General features: G+C 39.9%; 1 protein-coding gene across 5 annotated transcripts; it reads right to left on the bottom strand.

Moving 5' to 3' along the window:
• Positions 1 to 80: 80 nt before the first annotated feature.
• ghrb (growth hormone receptor b) lies at positions 81 to 22,911 on the bottom strand. Of its 5 annotated transcripts, XM_044174131.1 has the most exons (10): positions 22,284 to 22,308; positions 22,130 to 22,185; positions 18,065 to 18,152; positions 10,561 to 10,696; positions 7,920 to 8,098; positions 6,749 to 6,927; positions 6,376 to 6,520; positions 4,924 to 5,014; positions 4,040 to 4,109; positions 81 to 2,303 (listed from the first exon to the last, which is right to left on the bottom strand). In XM_044174131.1, the coding sequence occupies exons 3-10, from the start codon at positions 18,141 to 18,143 to the stop codon at positions 1,446 to 1,448; spliced, it is 1,737 nt and encodes a 578-aa protein (XP_044030066.1). In that variant the 5' UTR covers positions 18,144 to 18,152; positions 22,130 to 22,185; positions 22,284 to 22,308; the 3' UTR covers positions 81 to 1,445. The 5 variants fall into 5 exon arrangements, with proteins under 5 accessions (XP_044030066.1, XP_044030062.1, XP_044030065.1 ...); XM_044174127.1 differs by lacking the exon at positions 18,065 to 18,152 and having other exon boundaries at positions 22,284 to 22,911; XM_044174130.1 differs by having other exon boundaries at positions 22,130 to 22,397.
• Between the last annotated feature and the right edge of the window lie 481 nt (positions 22,912 to 23,392).

The following is a 23,392-nucleotide window of genomic DNA, read 5'->3' on the forward strand; positions in this document are numbered from 1 at the left end:
TGCAATCATCTGTGCAGTCTCTGCAGTGCTGCGGAAACATAAAACTGGCTGAGATTAATAACAAGAAAACAGACAAAGGCAAAAGTATGAAAGTTATTTATTTATAACTAACACTTTTGAATGTATCCCCATGCACCCCCAGCATTAAATGCACTGTTTACCAGAAACCAAATGAAAAATAAAAACTTTTACAGTGCACACACTAAAAAACTAATACTGACTGAGCATAAGATGACAATCCAAATTATTTGGGCTGTCAGCTCTGAAAACATTTCACAGTTTAGAACATAGGTGAAGAACATAATGGCATCAAAATATAAGCATCTAATATTTTATACTCCAGTAGATTGATCACATGATATATGAACCCTTAAGAGTTTTTAAAAAAAGAAGTAATGGGTTACTTACATATTGGAATAAAGCATGTGGCAGTACAATTTAATGTGTTCTCATTTAAAGCTGCATTAGTCAATATTTTCATATTGACATTGAATGAAATGACTGCCTGCAATGTGAAAGGTGTTACTCGTAGTGACAAAACCACAGGGTATTCCCACCAACTCTGCACCTCGACAGCGCTTTTTAGCCTCTTTTAGCTCCCAGCACCAAACTGCAGACAGACAAAATGAGCAACTAGCTGGTGAAGAAAGTGGCGGGCAGAAACCATACTTGCCCTCTCTTGGGTTTCCTCCCGGGGTCACAATTCTCCCGTATTCCTCCCGATTTATCACCCTTTTTTTCTCCTTTTTGTTGTCACAACCTGTTTCTGGCACTGTACAGTCGTGAGGAGGAAGAGAGCTGCTCGCGATCTCGCCTCGCCCTCCTCAGTGAGTGAGAGACGGAGAGAGAAATGGAATGAACGAATGAATGAAAACTGATGAATATTAATTTATACCAGAGATTCACACAAGTTCACGCCAGAGGGGCAAATTATTCTGTATTCTTTCCTGAGAATTAAAAGTAAAATGAAAACTATTTAACATAAAAATGCTGTTGCAGTGACTGTCCGCTTGCTGTGTTGTTCTTCTGTCCTCTTGTGGCCAAATGTTGATCAATGCAGCTTTAACAAAGATACTTATTCATATTGTATTGGATTGTTTTGTTGTAGACCTGTTTTTTAGGCATCAGAGAATTGAAAATTTTTTTAGGCAATTTCCAGCCCCAGTTTGTGTTATTTCCCTTTGAACGGTTCCCTTTCCGCAACTGCAGTAAAACACATTCTTGTTTGCTCTTCCTCCATCATACCGAACTTCCAACCCCGTCGACTTTACAGGAGGTAGAGGTGGTTGCAGGACAGGCAGAGACGCCACCTTCAACTATTTTAGGAGAGCTGACATTCAACACTCAATCGTGGGACCCTCAACAGAGTCAATCTCCAAGACCGTTCCCAAGCTTATCTCTGCCTTTGATTGAACAATCTTAACTTTGCACAATTCACTGCTGATCTACGGTGTGATGCTTCCCAAAAGGTCAGGGGTCAGGTAGCCATCTGGTGTCGGCGTGGTCTTTGGGATTATCAGCTGGGGAGCAGGTGTTGAGTTTGGTGTCAGTAAGAGGCTGTTCTCCCTGTCAACACCCTCTACCACGGTGTACACAGGAGCAGGGGGAAGAGGGGACATGGGGGTTGTATCCGATTTGTGGTAAGGGGACGGCAAAGAACTCAAGTCTCCTCCTGTCTGGCAGGATTCACTCGTGTCTCCTGTGGACAATTTTAGGCTTGTTTTTCCTGCGTTGAGCTCTGAGGTGTAACCTCCATGATCTGGATTCACCACCAGCAGCTGAAACTCTTTCTTTTCTTTCTCCTTCTCCACAATGATGTCTTTCTCTGTGTCTTTGCTAGTGGTTTTCTCCACCTCAGTCTGTTCTTCAGGTGACAGCAGCACCTTGCCGGACGACCTCACCTCACTCACCTGGGTGTACAATGCCTCTCTGCCCGGTGCTACAAAAGAAGGCTCCCCAGCGGTGGGGCTCTGGACCGGGGAGCTGGGCTCACAGGCTGTCGGGAATGATGTTTGAGTCGGGATGAGAGGGTGGAAAGGCGATGCTTCTGGGTCGCTGGGGAGATCTGGGTCGCAGCAGCTGGCCCGGCCCGAGTCGTCATCTCTGAAGCCGATGGAGAGGGGAGTGCAGTTGGAGGACAGGGAGCGGTGCATGAGACAGTCGGTGTCCAGGTCTGTCAGTCTGTCGTTCTGCTCCTCAATGTCCAAATCAATGAATTCCACCCAGGGGTCGTTGTTGTAAAGCTCTGGCCTCAGATCAGGGGGGCCTCCCAGGATGGATGTCAACTCCCTCAGCTTCCCTTTCTGTGAGATAAAGAAAATTGAGGTGATTTGAGGTCACTCAAGAGGCCACATTCAGCTGGTGAGTTAGGTCGGCTGCTTCAGGGAAAATTCCACTTTATTACTCCTTGGGTCTTATTTTTGTAGCTTTGGCTATCATTTCTATCAGTAATACAACATTGTTCTCATCAAGTTAATTGCTGAGAACTGGGAATGCAGTGACACCGCTAAAAACAAGTCAGACGGGTCAAGAAACACGAGAAGTCAGACGATCACAGGTTTTAAACAATCCCGCAGGTTAGCCATACTTATTTGGAAGCGAAAATGTCCTTCCTGGTTTAACTTTGAACCGTAGTTGTGCGCACACAGTTTTCCTGTGCAGTGAGGGATTCTTACTGACATTTTGAGTGAGGTCACTTTCGGTTTTACCTCCAATAAAGTGGTTTAGATAATCTGAATAGACTGTTGGCCAAACCTGCCTGATCGTCTGACTGCTCATGTTTTTTGCCTTGTCGGACTTTGTTCTAGCGATGTGATGGAATTACTTTAATGAGTACAATTTCATCATAACTGGCAGAAATCATGGCCAACACTATGAAAACGAGACTTTTCCAGAAACCAGAATTTTCCTTTATAGGGTAAATTCCCCCAAAGCACAGAAAACATATTTTCCCATGTAGTGGTATAAAGACACAACAACACAAATCCAAGAACAGCATGAACAAAAGAAGAAACACGACGCCCATACAGACACACACCAATGCCTTTCCAACCCTTCCAAAGCCCAAAGCACAACAAAAATTAAAGAAAAAAACAATCTAATAATCAAGGAAATATAACCTAAACCTTTTTGAGTTATTGACCACTGAGACTTCAGCCCCTACCTCAATACAATGGAGTCAAACAGAATTTGGTTTGTGGTGCTAAAATCATCACCAAATGACCTGTACATTTGAAAAAATTAACAAGAACGGTTTGCATTATATGTGAAGACTTGACATTACATATTGACAACATCAGATATTCTTTTTGAGTGGAAAGAGTGCCTCCTACAGAGTGTCGCATTATGGGTTGTTTGTAGCCTTATTGTTGCTAGGCTAGCGAGTTTCTTCAAGTCTGTTTACAGTGTGCCTTTTAGAGTTAGTCAGCCCTAAAAGTGTTGAAGCCCAGTTCAACCTATGGGAGTTTGTCACAGCTTGTGTAACGTGTTTGCTGCCATGGAGGACATAAATTCACACTAAGTGAAAATGAGTAGAAAGCGCCTCCCGTCATCTTACAGCAGAAACGCACCGGGGACTGAATCATCTGTCAAGTAAGAATTGCTGGTGTCACAGATGAGGAGCTCAAAAAGACAAAATGCTGTCAGAGAAAATTATTTCGACCGATTCCAAGAGTCTGACAAGGAGAGTGTGTAAGTGTGTGACTGATGAACAAGCAACACAAATATGGGATTTATGTTTTGCTTTAATGGAAGTATTTCATGTTTTACTTTTACAAATATAATCAGGGTCGTCTAATACTTTATTCTATGTGCGATTGACTACTCGATCTGTGAAAAATGTGTGAATCCTTTAAGTTAGAAAGTTGGAAATGATGACAAAATTTACGGAAGACTAAGGTTGTTAAAAAACAAGTCAAAACATTAGGAACATTTTCTGTGGGCCTGAAAATGGTTTCCCTTTTAGGTGAAGAATCACTTTAATACAGAGTGAGCTAGTAAATTAGGTCATGGTCAAGCATCATAAAATGTCGATGAATACCTTCAGTAGTTCAGAGTCAATTCCTCTTATCTTAGGTCCAGGAACAGGAGGCAAAAGAATAACCATCAACCTTAGGGAAGAAAAAAAAAAAGCAAAAATGTGACATAACACAGGAATGACAATAGAACACAGAAAACACACTTGACTTCAGACCTCCGTATAAACATTGAGGAGCAGATGTACAGAATGTCTCGCTGTTTAACACCTTTGAATGACACCCCTGATAACAGAGACACTGAGGCAGTTTTTCAAGGTCAAGCAGCCCACACAGTGTGCTGGTCACTGAGCAGCGTACTGCACTTTCTCATTTCTCTAAGCTTTTCAAATTCTTTCAGTCCTACACAGAAATCCTGATGGTTGTAAACAGTGTTGTGGAAGCTACTTTGAAAGCGTAGCTTTGCAAAGTACCAATTACTTCACACTGGAAGAAGTTGAATTACAGCAAAGCTACGCTAGGGAGAAATCTAGTTTGGTTAACTAAAGCTACTTAAAACTACTTTTAATTATCAAATTGGCAATGTACATGTGATACGAAATTGTAAAACTCAGTTGAGTTTATTGCAGAATGTGCCCACTTGTTCACAGGTCATACATAAACCAAAAAAATAAAATACCCCACTATTCATGGGAAAGTGCAAGGGATGTCAGCTTTAAATTACAGTAGAGAAGCAATGGTAAAATAAAAAATAAAAATCCTTCCTTTCCTACAGTTTCAGTAGTTGACTCCACAAAAAATGGCAAAAAAAAAGTAATTTAACTACTTGAATCACTATGCAAATATGAATGTAGTTGAACTACCAGCAAGCTACTGTAAAGTGCAGTTAAACTACTAGTTTAATTACATGTAGTTCATTACTGCCCAACACTGGTTGTAAAATACTTACTTTTCCTGCTGTGATATGATGACTAACATCAGGATGGCCACTAAACACAAGGCACCGAAGATGAGCAAGGCCACCACTGGCAACCTCGACACTGGGAAAAGAAATGCACACAAATTCACATATTGCATCGTAAAATCAAAACAATCAAAATAAATAAGTGATAAAAGGCCATGAAAGGCTATGTTTTATGTTGACAAATGCATAAATCACAGTTTCAGACATGAAATACATAACTTGCTGCTTTTATCACTGTTAATGTAATGGCTCGCTGTCCTTCAGACATAAAATGTTGCATATGGCTTTCATCAGCCATGACAGGATCCTTACGGGAAAAAGTCACACAAGATGTGCATTTTTTCTCTCAGTGTATTGTGCTGCTGTCGCCTTTATGTTAATCTGACAGCATTTAGGTCTGACCTAATAAGATTACTTTTATGTATAAGTGACTTAAGTGCTTATGTGGATATGAGACTTATGTGTAAAACTGCAATCACATTTACTGTAATGAGGTGCATGTCTGAAAGCAGCTTTAGAATAACCTGGTTTAGACTGCAGACACCTGGCTTCCTCCGTTATTAATTTATTAGATTATTACTGTATTTCTACTGTATTGTATCATCTTACAAATGTCACTTTAGAATGCTTTATGGATGCTTTTACATAAAGTCAGATTCACAGGCCCAGTTTGTGCATCTCTTTTAAACATCATTTTTAGCCATGCTAGCTGCACGGTTGATCTTGTCTGTCGGTCAGTCGGTCCACCTCTTTGGTGCGGACAGAAATGTCTCAACCACTATTGGATGGATTGTCGTGTAATTCAGTACACACATTCACGTTCCCCTCAAGATGAATTGTAATCATACTGGTGGTTCCCAAAAACTTTGCAAAACTAATGACGTTCCCATCAGCCTCAGCTGAACAAATGTTAGAATGCTAACATGCTAAACTGAAATAAACATTATACCTGCTAAACATCAGCATGTCAGCATTGTCATTGTGAGCATGCTAGCATGCTGACGTTAGCATTTAGCCATTACGGACATGTCTTCAAAAACACATGTAAATATTGAGATATTTGTTCTTCTGCTTGTTTTTTGACAAGTACAATGGCTTACTTCTGTGGCTCATCAATGCAAAAATTAGTATGCATATTTAGGCAATATTTAGGCATAAACTGGGGCTGGATTCACACATGGCTACTGGTACATTCTTATCACAGCGTTAAGAAGATCACGTAGGTAACTACTGGAATATAATTTCTTTTTCATGCAGTGATTCAAGCTGCTGATGCTCAGCGAAAGGAGCAGGGAGCTGTGAGGTGAGCTGTAAGTAGGAATATTGAAAGGTTTATTCACAGCGACAAGGACATTCAGCTACAATTGAAAAACCTTTAGAACAGCATTTGTAACAGCTTTGTCCATCCAGTCTGTGAACATTGCAGTGAGTGTTTACCTTTAGATGGGATGTGCACGAATACCGAGTCACTAAATTCTCCAAACTCTTTCCCACCGAGCATTTTGCACCGGACCCGAACCTCGTGATTGATGTTAGTTTGAAGCCCAAAAAGGGAGCGATGTGTGCTTTTCACAAGGTCGACCTGTGGTGAAGAAAACAAGGTTCAAATACCAGAAGCAGTGCTACAGCATTACAATCTTCTCCTCAAAGAAACATTTCCTACGACATTAATAAAACGTTTACTCTACAAGTCTAGTCGTGGACTGAGGTTAACTGATGCACATAAAAGTATGTTTTAATTTGATACTAAAATTCAACCTAACTGAAGTTCTAATTTAGCACACTTAAATAAAACTTAGAAGACACCCACCGCTTCCCACAGGTCAGAGCTGACGTCGCGGTACTGGACCTCATACTGCAGTGTCATCCATCCCGTCTCCACGTCTGCAGACTGTGGAGGCTTCCAGCTCAGCATGATGTCATAGTAAGTGCCTGTCAAACTCACATTCAGCAGCGTCCAGTTCAGGCCGACTGGAGGGTCCGGTCGCACTGCCGAGCAAAAAAGAATTCTAGAGTAGTTTTATCATCAGCAACTGAACAAAAATCTCAGTGTTTTAACTGACAGTGTATTACACACATGTATTCATGGATGCATTCGGTAATACATGGGTGGTGGAGGCATGTCAGTTGGAGTCAGGGAGTCCTCCATTGGAATAAATAAATAAATTTGTTAAGGGGAAAAAACACCAAACTAATCATTCTATAAAGATTTTACATAGACACCGTAACATTTCATCCATATATGATTGCTGAACACATCATTCCAAAACCATGGGCATTAATCTGCTGCTATAACAGCCTCCACTGTTATGGGAAGACTGTCTACAAGATTTTGGTACCTGGCTGCAGGGATTTGCTCCCATTCAGCCACAAGAGCATTAGTGAGGTCGGCCACTGATGTTAGGCCAAAGTCATTTGAATACATCGTCTGGAAACCATGAATGTCTGTACAAAATTTTGTGCCAGTTCATTAATTTGATATTTCACTGAATAATTGAACACTTTGACCTACTGGTGGTGCAAGAGAAAAAGTCAGAAGATCACCAAAGTCAGTAGGATTTCTCCTCTAGGGACCATGAATATCTGTCGCAAATTCCATGGCAATCCATCAAATAGATGTATTTATTCCATTTGAGAAAATGGACAAAAAAAAACTGTTTAGGCTTTTCAGAGAGACTGATACTAGTGGAACAGTAGCTAGTCTGGAAGTTGGGGAAGAGCATTGGTATTTTTTTTTCACCAAACAGTTCCTAAAGGTCATTCCCAGCAAAGGAGGCAGGAACTGTTTGCAACCGGAGAGGTGCAATTCAGGATAAATATTCCCTGTTATAAATTGCTCTTTGCTGGTCACCTCTAAGTGGAAAGTGGAATATAGGAAGAACTCACATGACTGTACACGGGTTTTTAATCAACTTTTTATCAACTTTCTCTAATCTGGATCATGACGGTGGTCATGGTGGGCAGTGAGGCAGTAAACTCACCAATGTCTTGAACATGGAAGAGTTTCTCGTCATAGAGGATGCCTTGATCCCTCGAGCAGAGCTGGACACTGTAATATGTCCAGATGGATGTGTGGTTCTCATTGAAGAAGCACTCATTTGGCCTGTCGGTGCTGTATTGAGGACACTCACTCCACTCTCTAGGAGAGGCTTGGGGGGGCCTGCAGGGGGGAGACAACATGCAGTCTAAAAACAGTACAACAGTATGAACAAGAGGAAGGAGGTGACAGGAAACACCACTTCATTCAGTCAGAAAACCTACTCAACAAAGCTGTTTCTGAATATTTAAGATAAATTCTCTGTAGTGAGTATCTTTAGGTTCAATAATATAAAAATAATAACAATAAAAACAGAAACAGGAATATACTCACACACACCCAAAAAACTATAGTAAATCAATATGGCAAAACTATTGTTTTTACACATTTTCCCTGTCACACACACAACATACAAACCATCCCCATGTCCTTATTCTATAGCTGCAGATCCTAACAGAATAGCTAAAACATGATGCATATTCTTTGTACCCTCAGACCCCTACCAGTAGTGCGGTTTAAAATGCAACGTTTGTCCTGAAGGTGATGCTAGAGGAAAGGTCAATCCTCTTGGGAGTGTCAGTAAATTGCATGCCAATCTGCAAGTAAGATTATGAGATATCTTGTGAACAAAGCTGACATTTTGGTTTGAGAGCGGTGGTAGAGGAAAGTTTATGGAGTAGGCCTGCACTCCCGATTGGATTAAATACTGATTCAGAAAGTCCTGATTTGATTCACTTCAATTCATTTTGATTATTGAAGATTAAACTATTACGACATGAACCCCAGTATTGCATAAATGTGAAAGTGCTTCTCAGAACATACATTTATTTTTATTCCACAAGTAAGCAACATTGCTGCTTTCTTTTGCATAAAAATATTGTAAATACATTTCCCTGTCATAAAATTCTGGACAAATCGAGTTGGGATCATCAACTGAAAATTGTCATTAATCAAAAGATCACCAAGAGTGAAATGGAATAAACCCTAAAATGGAAGGGTTCATCCTCTGTGGAGGATGAATGCGATCAGTTAATATCATGACAATACGCTCATTAGATTTTGATATGTTTGTGTCATTAGAAATTGTGGCCAAAGTATGGCGCAAGAGAATATCAGTGGGTGAAAAAAAAAACATTAGGGTTTATTCTCTGGGGACCATGAATATTCAAAAATAATTTTCAAGGGAATCCAGCCATGGGTTTTAATCATGTTGTTCATAGGTTAAAGAACAAATTTGGCCTGATGGTGGCACTAGATGAAACGTCAGGGTCACCAGAGTCATTGCAAATCATCCTATGATGACCACGAATATCCAAACCTAACTAAAAGTCAATCTGGCAAGAAGCTGTGAAGATATTTTGCTCTGGACCACACAGATGGCTAGATGGATGCCATTGTGAGGGCCCTGCTGCTAATGGGCAACAATCTGACAAACTGGCAATATTCTATGTTTCTGTGTCTAACAATAAATTGATCCTACTAACAAGTATTGGCTGTGTAGCCAAAGCCTGATATATCTTATTCTTCTGTGCCATAGAGCTCCATTGTTGTCCACAAACTATTATTATTTTGAGTCAATCGCACATTAAGTTCACCGTCGCATGCTGCCACTTTTTATTCGAAATTAGAACTGGGGAAAAAAATGTATATTCACACTGCAATGACCTGTTTGGATTCTAAATTTGCAGTCTATAAGAGCAACAGACTGTTTGAAGTAGTTTGCCTTGTGGTCCAGCAGACGACATTCTTAAAATTCTCTATCAGCTTGACCTATTGCATGCCCTATTGACCTATCAATAAACTAAGCTAATAACTAAAAATGGAGCAGGACACTAGCGAGCAAAGTTGTGCCGACATCATACCAGCAACATTACACCTTTCACTCCAGTTTCAATGTCTTTATCTGTAGAATGTCACAGACAAAAAACATTTTTTTAACTCAACACTTCCCGTATCTGTTTCAACCTTTTCTGTCTAAACTCAATCTAAATGAAATTAATAATGAAATTATATGACACATTCTATTATTGACGGCCATTATCAAAGGCAAACTCAATGTAGAAGGATAGGGCTGGCAGTAACAGCGCCGCAGAAGCAACGCTGTCTGTTTGGACGCAACACGCGTGCGAGCCGCAGCAGTTTAGCGAGGTAGCCGTCACGCACAGGTGGCCCAGGCGTTACTCTACAACAACAACAAATCTGAGGACTCACCTGCTAGCTTGCCACCCCAAGTGAGGCAGTGGAAGCACCAGAAAAGGGTGGAGCAACGTCAACTATACAACCTCTCTGACGCTCTACTTTTCACCACACGCAGGACCCTTGCCAGAAGCTTGTAAAAAGGCCAGCACCCATAAGATAGCAAGAGTTATATACAAGGATAAGCAGCCTAGCATTATTTCGGGATACGAGTTTTCGGGGTTGTGTTCGAATTGATTTGAAGAAATTACATTTTAGTTCAAACACCAAAAGTGTATTACTCCACAGCAGAAAATATTCCTAGTCTAAAAACTACAAGGATTTAAAAAAACAAAAAAAAATATAATTGTGAGCCTTTTTTTATGTCTTCAGTAGGAACCACCCCTCACTTTTTGTTAATGTAGAATAAGCGGAGATCTTGCGGCTCGGAGAGGCTCTGGAAAGTGCCTACACTCCATCTGCAGCGGAAAGTCTCCATGTTGGCGGAGACACAGCCAGTGATGTGCGGGTGTCTCTGGAGGAGGCCTGTAGGGAGACATAGAGAGCGGAAGAGAAAGAGAGAGGGAAATAATTACACATCCAATTATTTTTCAATACTGTGATCTGTTTGGCTTTTTTTTTTCTTTGTTGCAACTGTTATGACTCATCGTTGCCTTTGAGGGTGGCTGCGCTGCGCTTCAGGGACGGGATAATAACCTAACTCCAGTGAACAGTCCAGCCGCAGGGCGAATATCAGCATTTTCCTGGAAGTCATTTTACTGCTCTTGAAACAAAAGCTGCAGCTGGAGAGTTCACTGCCAAGGCTGTCGTGGAATAAGCTATAAGCTATTTGTTTCCTCTGTACTCAGAAACGCACTTGCACAGAAAGTACCACTTGGATCCTGTTTTATTGGCTCCATAAACTTTCTACAACTCTCTTGCAGCAGACTTTAGCTGTGTCCCAATTCCTGTCTGTCTGTAGTGTGTTTATACTGTGAAAGTGACAAAATTAAGTATGCTCAAAACAGTCGGTATGCATACTAAAAAAATACTTTTTTAAGTGTGCTGTAGATGGACACTGTTGTCCCACAGAAAGATGTGGGATACAACAAAAACAAACGATCTTTGTAAAACCACTTTGCTTTTATTTGTTAAAGGGGAACTAAAAAAAAAGTTGTATAAAGCATTGTGTGGCTCCAGAGGGAGCTGCGTGAAGTCTGATAAATTGCCTCAAGTGACGTCAAATGCCGTTAAAAATGTAAAAAGAATAGATTATCGCATTTCTGTTTGAGGCTAGTGGCTCGAGGCTACTAGCATAACACACCCACATCTCCGATCGAACTGTCAGCCGCCAAGTTGTGTTGTGGGTAATGTAGGCACCAGGTTTTGACAAGGAGGATGAATGTGAGGAATACAAAAAGACACCTGTCTGGGTCTGCTGCATCGATTTTGATCATTTGTTTTTTAACTGTCTATTGTGGGTTTGCCAGTGTTATAGGAGTATAATGCTGAATCGCTGGAGTACTCTTTCAAGTTCAGTTGGCAGCTTGATTGACAGCTGTTGGTGCACATATGGTATAATTTCTTGTTAGTACAAGTTTTTTTGCATTTTGTGTATAATAACTGCAAAAACAGCATATGCACCGCACTCATTTATGAGCTCATTTGTGCCACGCTTTCTGTTACATTGCAACATAGCAAGAAAAAAACACTCACTTGCTGCTAGTAGTATCTAACCGTGCAGATAGTTTTGTTTTATTTGCCCAGGATTTAAGATATCCTTCTGATACAATAGAGGTTTATGGAATTTCTTTTGTGGTGATCACGACATTGAAAAGTTACTTTAAAATGAACAACATCTCTTTCACAAAACACTATTCCGGTTACTCTGGGCAGTCCACAGAACACACTATCAACCGGTTTCATGGGTACTATTTCTTTGGGGAGAAAGTAGTCCCTTTTAAAACTGCTGACTGTGAGGATCTGGATTATCAGCCAGGCTGACATTATCTGCAGATATTTGCTTATTGCAGATGCAATTGCAGATATGTGAGAGGTAATTCAGAAATACTGTTCAGCTAGTACATATCACAAATCTTAAAAAAAACGAATTTAAATGTGTATGTGTTTATGTTCAAAATCTATATTGGCCGATATATTCTTTTTAAGTCTCAAATATCGATATCCCTATCAATCTCAAAATTCCAGTATCCAGGGCTCTGCTGAAAGCCTGGGCATACAAAGCCAAAACTTAGACAAAAAAAAAAAAATCTTAACTTAACGTACATCTCACAGTCTTCAGAAGTGGATATAGCTTGCTTAGAAAACATTGTGCATGACTAGCTACTGTACCACTAGAGGTAAGGAAATATGTTTGTTTAATGCAGGTGAACTGGCCCTTTAAACAAAGAGCTGAGGGAGCTTCTTTTTTTTCTTTACATTCCGTTAAGTAAACACTGCTGATTGTATTACCAGGAGGCTTTGTGATCAATGATTCTGAGGACAGCAGCAGCAGTAGTCAGCTGACCACATCAGGATTTCAGAGAAGAACAACACACACGCTCGTCCTGGCTGAGTGCCGAGACGTGTGAGGACAAGATGGCTGCTTCACAGCTGAGAGGCAGCGCTCGGAGCAGATGATGAATACCTCTGGCCCGCTCAGGGTTCCTCAGGGAAGGGGAGCTACAGGTTAAAAATAACCTGTTTACCAGATCCTCGACTCCTCCTCGGAACTCTGCTTAGCTCAGGATTAAGAGAAAAATCAATTTGACACTCAGATATGCGGAGCATTTTTGCGGCTCACTTTTTTCATGATGAATAAGGACATGGGGATGGTTTGTATGTTGTGTGTGTGACAGGGAAAATGTGTAAAAACAATAGTTTTGCCATATTGATTTACTATAGTTTTTTGGGTGTGTGTGAGTATATTCCTGTTTCTGTTTTTATTGTTATTATTTTATATTATTGAACCTAAAGATCTGAATAAAGATCAAATTCAAAGAGCGAGAGCATCACATTTACTCAAGTACTGTGCTACTACTGTGCTAAGTACAATTTTGAGGTACTTAGATGGCCAATACGACACTAACAATGTTAGAAATCGTCTCACAATTTCATTTTGCCATAGTGTTTATACCGAGGTAGCTATTCCTTTAATATCTCTGGTTGTATTAGACGAGTGAGGGCAAATCAAGGGGCAGGACTGTTTTATGGAAATATGGGATTGTTGAATCCAAGTGTTGAAATACTTTTAGCATGGAAATTGATTCTTGACCTGAACAGAATAACAGAATAAACTTAACTCAAATGTATTTGTTGGGTTTTCAATTTATAGGGTTTGCCAAACACGGACATTCAAATCTGGATATTTTATCTGTAAATGACTTAACTCAAATGAGTTTCCAGAAAATGTACTGTACTGCAAAATATAGTAAAAAAATAAATAAAATATATATATACATATAATGTGATAGTAGATTTTAACCATGTCACCCACCGCTATTTGTACTTGTACTACTAGATTTCACAAGGAAACATTGTCCCGTTTACTCCACTACAGGGCTATGTTTATTTGCTGCACAGCATACGTAGGTAGGTGGCTGGTGTGGATGGTGGGCATACAAAACGCAGGGGTTCCTGACTGAGTCCCGCGTGTGGTTTTGGCCAGGCCATGTTGAAAAAGTAAACACGTCATGTCTTGTGGTTCAAGTCCGTGTTGACGTTTTCTGTATTAAACCAAGACCACGATCGTTCGCTAACCTTAATAACCAAGTGTTGTGAGGTCCTTTAGTTGATATGAGCATATATTGTACTGCAAGAGCAGATATTGTAGGAAAACAAATGAAATAGGTTAATACGTGATACGTTTTGTATCCACATTTTGAAACTTGCCAGATACGTTAACTACCGACGTTTCCTCATTATGGTGATAAAAAGTGGAATCCAGGCAGCATTACGCTCCATTATAAACATAATTTCAAGGAGACAGGGTTGTTTGTTTGATGACTATACGGTAGTTACTAGTACTTTCCAAATTTTACATACATACAAAACATATATTTAACGTATAAAATATACATTGTTATAGATCAGAATACCAAACAGTATATGAAGTAGTCATAGAAGTCTTTTTTTTTTTGCTGGTTCTCGACATTTTTCACTACAGTCAGACATTTCATATACCAAACAATTAATTGATATAATATTTTGCTAATACTTCAGTACTTTCAAGTGAAAGTGTGAATGCAGGATCTGAATACTCCTTCCACCACTGAGTGAGAGTGAGAAAGGAATATAAAGAGAACAAAAAGGATAGGAGTGTATTGCTCTATGATGCCTAATTCTGACCTAGTACACCTTAACATACATAAGATGCGTACATCAGGTCCTTATTGGCAGACAGTGTGGTTAGAATAACTAGATCAACTTGCAAACTGATAGGCTTCATTTGTGCTTGTGTGCATGTCAAAGTAAGTGCTGCTGTGTTTACTCAACAGCTGCCAAGCAGAGTTCACTTCTGGTGTAAGTAAACATGTGAGCAGTAAATGCAGAGCACTTTCTGAAACACAGCCATCACAGCCGCAAAACACACTGTCAGTTTCCAAGACGGTTATATCAATTTACAACGTATTCTCATTACAGGACTCCTCTTTCGGAGGCAAACTGCCACAACCCTATGAAGTAGGCTAAACATGTTTACAGCATGATTTTCCTCTTGAGTGCTGCCGACACAGGGTGAAACAAAATATCCTCGCTCAAGCCCAGATGCATTTCCTTTTAGCCATGATTTAGAAGGGAGCAGGAAATAGCAGCTAGCATTAATTTCCTTTAAAGGACTCACTCATACCTCCAGCAGATCCCATAGATTATCAGGCAGCTTATTGCCGTTCTTTGTTTATACAACCTCTTGATGATAATAAGTGTGTGTGTTTTTCCTATTATATCTATTAACATCTGCACAGTGTGTTGGTGGGAAGCCTTCATTAATGTCTTTCCTGAGAGCACACAGGGCAAATGTTGTTTAGAGAGTCACATGTTCAGCTATCAATCAGTGCACTCTCAGGGGGGAAATACTTCATCCACTGCATTTAGAAAAGCCATTTCCTTCCCTGGCTACGAGCCACAATGCTGTCATCAGTAATGATTACTGAACATTTTACTAATCTAACAAGCCTTATGGGCACAACGCGGTCAGAAAAAAAACGCTTGTGTATGCCCGAAAGTGAAGAGTGACAGTATGACCTCTCCAGTCAAGAAACGTAATCACATTAAGAACCAATGTCCTGATTCCTGAGTGATTTAAACTGTGTTGCTCAGAAGGTGAGGAGGAAAAAACACTTGTTCCCCCCCTACAGGGACCATTCAATTTCTACAAGTTCTACGGCTGGGAAGTGAGGGGAGTTATTTTGGGCTACCAGTGTTCTAAAAGGAAAAGACCCAGTCATTTTGTCAGACATACAAGTTTGACATGAAACTCTCCTGGGTGAATCATCAATACAGAAGATGAGCAACATGGCTACCTGGTTCTTTGATAAAACATCAAAGCCTGTGTACATTAGAATGTAAGGAGAAAGGTGCACTTCACTAAGAAATGTCCAATCACCAAGCTTAAAATCCTGTCGCGTGCGCCACAGCAAGATAAAGCTACAGATTACACTGATCCTGATAAAACGTTCAGCAGTTGAAATCAGTTCACTTTCAGATTCTGGGCCAATTTAGACGCATTTAGCAAAAGAAATCACACCAAGCAAAACGACACAGGATGTTTTATTATACACGTCTACACCAGCGGTGAAATCATGCTGTAGCCTAACTAATCTGGTTTCCAGGAGTCGCGCGATGAGTCTCTCAGAAATACGTACCCTTTGTAATTAAACAATACATTAATACAATAGTTTATAGGTTGGTGGTTTCTAAATTTAAACACATCTTTCATTTTAGAATGAAGGCAAAATCCTAGCCATTATTGGTGGGGCTTTGCATTTCATTTGTACCAAATAATATTGACAACTCCCTTTTATTCTTTTTTTATAGATGATAAAATAAGTTAATGGAGCACATGATTCTTCTTAGTTTTCCTTTTTAAAATTAATTACAGGCTTTTTTATTTTCTGCCTGGCTATACTGAGTAGATGTAATCACATTATTCTGTCAATGTAAATTGTAATCATTAACGTTAACGTTCACATAACGTTTTCCAAGTTGTCAGCATCATGTTAAAATAGAAGGGTAACCACAAAAGCTAATATAAATAAATTCTGTTTTTGCTTTTCAAATTCCGAGTGGTTTCATTTTAATATGTTGCGGGCTCATTTATTGAGCCTGTGTACGTTGAGGCCGTAACAGGCTATTGGGCTTGTTTTGTTTTTGAAGCCATGGTTGCTCATTTGACTTGCAAGAGTTGGCAACACTGATCATTGGAAGGATCAAATGTAGCCAGTAGCCGCAGCGGCTGAGTTCTGCCCATTCAAAATACAGAACACCAACGTTTGCGGTTTGCGTTGCGCAGCGGTTTGCTGTCGGAAACCACAATAAAATGAAAGCACTTTGTCACTTTAAAAAGGATAAAACAATAATTTTGTTAGCAGTTAGCACTCCTTCCTCATGTCTCTAGTGTTTTCTTACAATTAACAGGCATTTAATTTAAGATGGGGCATGATAATGTGAGTAAAAATATCCTGGGTGGGTATAGCTAACGTTGCTAGTTAGCAAAAGGTAGCCAGTCAGCATAGCTAGGCTGTCTTTGATAGCCTCTGTCTGCTAATAGCTGTTAGCCTGTGTGTGCATGATAAAGTACCTCCCTTAGAAAACGTGTTTTGGTCTTTGGTAGAGTTTATTTCTTTCTTCTGTAGTTGTTTCTCCCACAGGGCAAGTAGCCATTCGCCAAAGCCACACCAGACTTATTTTAATGACACAACAACATCTGAGATGAAGGCAGTGATTCAGAAATTTGGAGGCTATTAAAAGTTGGCAAACTTGCTACCAAGTCTGCAAAAAACAAAACAAAAAAAAACTTGACTTATCTGAGGCACCATTTCAATTTGGCAGCAAGTTGTAAGCTCTCACTCCCATATTATACTACAGGAAGAAAATGTGCCTGTCAGAAGACAGCAGCTTTGTTCAATTCCGCATAAAGACATGAAATAAAAACAGAATAAAAATAAGTAACAGGAGAATAGGAGTAGATGGGAACACGTCCTCTGTCCAAACCTCCGCTAAGACAGTGTTATGTAACAAGACAAAGCACAGAATGTCTGTGCGTGACTTTACTGGTCAATGCAGATCTAGTTTATATCTGTGGATAAAACACCACCCATGTATGCAAATACACAGTCTTTCCACTGCCACTGAGGGGCTGTTTGGCAGAAAGGGGGGCCTCTAAACACTAAACAGCTTTCCATTGTTCAGCGGTGGAGTACTCTTTGCTCTCCAGAATTCCTGGAAGCCACTTCACTAGAAATCCACTGGCTGTTCCCTGTAGCTCTCTGTGGAGGGCTTTGCTGTTGTCCAACACATTGCCAAAGCCAAAGCAGCACAGTAACTACGCAACTATAAATGTTATTATATTATTCTGGGCTGAAATTGTCCTGTGGCCCATTAAAAGCAGATTTATTTCAAAAATTGGTTCCATCTGGTGTTGTGCAATTTTTGATTCCAAACCAAATCCAAACAGGAAATGACAATTTGGGCATCAGAAGACAAAGGATGTCAAAGAAAGTATCTTCAATGCCAAGCATAAAAGTTGCATTTAACATAAACAATATGTTAATTTGTTATATAATGAACATAATTTCAACCTTTCTCAAGTCTTATGCCTAAATGCCTGCAAATATTTTAAAATTCTAATCTACTTATGCGATGCAAGTAAACTGCTGACAATGGTTACCAAATTAATATCAATATTCATAAACATACCTTGCTCAGAGGCTGATTCCAGCGCTGAAGCAGCGAATATGTGAAGGAAGAAGAAGGGCAAGGTGAGAGCAGCAGCCATGGTGTTAAGCTGTGGAAGCAACATGTAATGAATGTTAGTTTCTCAGTGCAGTCCACCCAGCTGAACCACACAACCGTGAAGGCCCAGCCCACTACCACCGCTCTAACAGGGACACTCTTACAGGGACGCTCTAACAGGGACGCTCTTACCACTCCTTAACTTTTTTTAAAAGAGGAGAGGTTGGGTACACCCATGATAAAACTATATAGAGTCATAGAATAGTAAAGTGTTTAAGATAAAAGCATTCATCAAATGACTTCATGTTTCAGTTTGTGAACCCCACTCCGTTGCATACATAGCAGCTTATGTATTAGGTTATTCTATATCCTAATATTCAGCTGGATGAACTCTGTTCCCACTTTGCAAATACTTTCTGAATACTTGAAATGTGAACTCTTTAGGACAGGAACGCAAGACGTCCTTTTGCCTTCTAAATCTTTTAGGTTTTCTATGCAGCATACAGTAAATAAGATGAATAATATTTACTGTTGTACTGCTTTAAGATATTTAGGGCTTTTGATTTATGTAGTATTTGACTTCTACATGTGAAGTCACACCTTTGGTTGCTTTAAAATGATCTTGTTTCAGATTTTCAGAGTCATTTGAGCTAATGACTCTTTAACTGATATCTGCTCTCAGGTTCCTTTAATGTCTTCACACTGACACTTCCAGCTCTTTTTATCACTTACACCTCAACTGCTACTTTCAACTCCTTTCAGCAGCTTCACTTAAACTAATACTTTAACTTCCCACAGTGCTTGCACTGAAACTGTTACTTCAGCATCATTCGGCACTTACACTTTTAGTTTTTCCACTTGAACTGACACCAACTTCTTTCAGCATCACCTCAACTACTGCTGTACTTTAACCTCACTCCATACTTACACTGAAAGTGTCATTTCAGATGAATTTGGCTCTTATACTTACAGAAACTTCAACGCTTCAACTGTATTTGCAACTTTCAACTTCATTCGGAAATCTTCTTTCAGTGTTTACACTTGAACAAACACGAATTCCTTTAAGGGCTTTGCTCATGCTTACACTTCATCTAACACTTGGACTCCTTTCAGCACTTTTACTTCAAGTGGTACCATGCTTCATTCACTGAAACTTCAACGACTGGCACTATTTATTCATGATTTTCTACGTGGCATTCACACTGTTTATCTTTCCTGGAGAGGCGCGTTTCAAAACAGTAAACAGTTTTGTTCTGAACATGAAATCTGTCTCCAGCCAACAGCGCTGGGTTCCTGCCAGCACTTGTGAAATCCATCCCTACTACATTCTGGATCTTGTTTAGATCTTGTTTACTGATCCTTGTATAGGGATTCATACAGGATTCATATTATTTCCTCTTGTAATGCAGAGTTTTTCAACTGAGAAATTGGGGCCCTTTGTGCTTTTGTGATTCCCAAGACATTTCTCAGCCTGATTTCATTTCATTTAAAATAACATGCTTCACAATATCTCTATAATCTATTTGGAGACGGCTCCTTACTCAGATAAAAATAACAATGTCATTTTCAGATTTAGATGGCAACTGATTGCTGACATTATGATTATTTCGTGGCTTAAAGATGTGTGTCAACAGACAGAACAGTAACAAGTCACTAAAGCAATTTGTTTTGAAGTGAGAGAGATTATACGTGAGGATGGATAGATAGTAGATCAGGTGTCCATCAGGTATCAAATGTTCTTCACCCCAACTTGTGAACAATGACACATTTTGGGCCAGATACAACTGAAAAAATAATTATCGCATATGACTGAACACTCGTAGCAATGAGCCTTAATAGGGAAGCAAAGGTGCTAATTCTTGCCCACTAAATTAGCCAATTATTTAATGAGTTGCTGAAAACAAAATTAATCGAAAATGTTAATTGATTAATTTGCTTCCTAAGTAGCAGTTACTATATTATATGTCTGTTAGCGCTCGAGTGTTGTACTGGTAGACCAATATTAACTTGTTACAGATCTATTGTACAGTATTAGTATTGGTGTATATTTAGATTATTTATATTAGACACAATTTTTACATCAAATATTTATAATAATTTGATTTCCAGTGAAGTTTACTCTTCAAACTCTCATCTTATTCAAAACATTGATAAAGATAAATAAAAACTGATGAACCTCAATTAGAATGAATCAGTCAATCTAATATATAATGTTTCTGTCATCCTCGTGAACTGTAAAATATCCTGCCTCATTACAAATCTTCGTGACAACTCTATAAAAGCCAAGAAGTTAAGTGTTTATGTATAAATAGAATATCGGCTGATGAATTGTGACTGGATTACTTTTTTTTTACTCTCCAATATCTACATCGGCCTAAAACGTTCAGCATCAGTCAGGCTGTGTGTTAGGTTCAACAGTTTCACATGTGCAATATGCAAAAAATAAATACTGTCACATAATCTTTCACTACTTGTGTTGGGTTAAGTGGAGGCTAAATACCTTGGAAAGCTGTATTATTATTACAGGTATCTCCAATACTAGGGCCAGGAGTGAGAACGACAATGTTCATTTTCACAAATATAAACTTTGCTTTAGTCACAGCATTATTACTTTGTAATCATTATTAATCTCTGTTTACCACTGCTGGTCTACACACAGTCGAGAACAGATGTGCTTTTCCACTCTGGATTGCTGATAACAGACTAACGGAATAAACTAACCCCTGCAGATGGCACAAACTCTGTTCAGACGAAACAGGTGTGGACTCTAAAAACATACTCAAGGTCATGACACCATCTTGAGCTTGTTCTGTATTCTTGCAAAGCTGTCCGGGATAACTTGACTACTCAAGGGTCATGACAATTTTGGGACATGTAGGCCTAATATGGAACGGTTCATGGCATGCCCCCAAAAAGGGGGGAACTCCCTCTCAGGTAAAAGGCAAATAAGCCCTGAAGGCTTCTATGCTAAATGTCTTTGTAACTTTCTCAGTTCCCATGTAGATCACCGTGTTTCTGTGCACATGATGAATGTAAGTCCAATACTAACTCTCCTCTTATGGTTTGGTCTATATCAGCTCCTTAGAAAAATATCTGGCTCTTAAACTGCTACATGTTCCACTTCTTCCACCAGCTAGTCGCTACTGCAATGCATCATAATTTATAACTCATTATGTTTGGATAGAAAATCTTTATCTACAATGTAACTGGTAACTAACAGCCATCAAATGTATGATGCAGTTGAGTTAAACGTCACATTAAATTAATATTTTTAGAGCTGCACCTAATAATTATTTTCATTATTGATTCATTTACCAATGATTTATGCTTACTCAATAAAATGACAGAAATAGTGAAAAATGCCCATTAGCATGTCTTAAACCCCAAAGTTAGGTCCTTTCAAATAGCTTGATTTGTCTTAGCAACAGTAAAGATAGCAACTCCTCACAATTAATAAGCTGGAACTAGGGAATGTTTGGCATTTTTCACTGAAAAATTACAACAACAAAAAAAAATTACCAAATGGAATTCATCCAATAAAGTAACTTAAGTCCCTAATAAGTGACTTCGTGGAGTCTTGAGGAGCCTACCTAATGTAACAGTGCTGAAAACAGGCTACTTGTTTTTCCCCTTTTTACCACCTGTAGACTGCACAGATGTCTGTCAAATTTAAACCTTGACAAGCTAGGCTACTTTAGACAACTTGCGTGTTTTCTTCCCAGTAGTTTCAGCGTAATGACATCTCCAGTTTGTTTTCCAGCCGCTGCACAGTTTGGGCTCAGACCCAACGTTTTTCCCCCAGCGTGGTCTCTGAGCTTGAGAGAAGTTTCGTGGCTCAAATGTAAATAAAAACTACCAGCTCGGACACGATAACATGCGACAAAGACTACGAGCTGTCTCTACTGTATATAAGACAGCTGTACGGGCCTACATTTCAGTTTTATGAGTTAAACGGGTCACTTGTTAGATACGGTCGGTAGCTGCGTAAACAGACGTAAACATGCAGGACGGACACGAGAACCAACTCACCGCTGGGATGAAGTGGACAGCCGTCTGCTCCCAGTCCTAGAGGTCTCCCAGGTTTCCTTGATAAACAACAGCGAACACTCACAAATAAACTCCAGAGTCCCTTTAAACAGACCGCGGACACCCTCTAAAAAACCCAAACGGGACTGTGTTTTACCGAGACCCATGCAGGCTGGTAAAGGCTGTCGAAGAAACCCTGCCTGGCTGGCGGACGGTCTGTGTCTGTGTGACAGCCACCCCGTTGTTTCCCGAGGCAGAGAGAGAAGGGCGCCATCTGTCGGTGGAGGCTGGGTACAGCAGGGAAACCAGCCAGCAGGATCTACAGGAAAAGTGACCGAAACGTGCAGGCGCTAACAGGGCAGTGTGAAGCCAGCAGGGCCGTAGCCAGGCGGTTAGAAATACTTTAGTTATGAGTCCAAGTCCCATGGACACCACCCAGACACCAAAAACAAAGGGTGAAAAAATGCATTTCCTGTGAAACGTAGTGGAGAAGACCAGTCTCACAAAATGGAAATGCTCAAGTATCACTACCTCATCATTTTACTTGTGTTATATATACCAACTCCAATGAGTGCGGTATGTTAGTTGCACTTGTGCAAGTTCTTATTTCCCATGTGCTGAAATTCATGCACATGGAAACTATGATCAACCTAACAAAGGTTTAAATTAAAAAAAAAATCACTCAACATTGAATAAAGCTCAACTACTGCCTTTTGCTACTGCAAAGCGTTAAACTACTAGCGTGTCTACATGTTAGAGCAGTGTTCCCCGACCCGGGGAGTCACATTTCAGCTCATGTTCAGTCGTTGGTACATGTGAGTCTTCACCCACTCACATGTCAGCAACAACTTGTTTTTGACTGTGTGTCGTCAGACTGTGGGGACCAGCCACACACTCTCCACATGCTTTGCATAGCGCGCGCACACACACACACACACATAGAGACACATACACACACATAGTCTTGAAAGAGGCCATCAGTCATTGTGGCTGAATACTAGTTAATTACTAACTACTACTGCCATAACTGATTTTTTTTTTGGCCACTTGGGGGCAGTGGAAACAAACTGTCGCCTATTGACACATCCAGCCGACAGAGCAACATTAGCATTCATTTGGAGTCGTGTTTCTTGCCACCTGATGAATGTAAGTGCAATATTCACACTTCTTTTAGCTCTGTTTTTAGTCTCCACTAACTCCTGAGGGAAACGAAACATCTGGCTCTTTAGCTGCTCAGTGCTCCACTATGTCCACAAGCTAGTCGCT

The sequence above is a fragment of the Siniperca chuatsi genome, linkage group LG18 (genome assembly GCF_020085105.1).
Source record: "Siniperca chuatsi isolate FFG_IHB_CAS linkage group LG18, ASM2008510v1, whole genome shotgun sequence".
Classification (NCBI taxonomy): Eukaryota; Metazoa; Chordata; class Actinopteri; order Centrarchiformes; family Sinipercidae; genus Siniperca; species Siniperca chuatsi.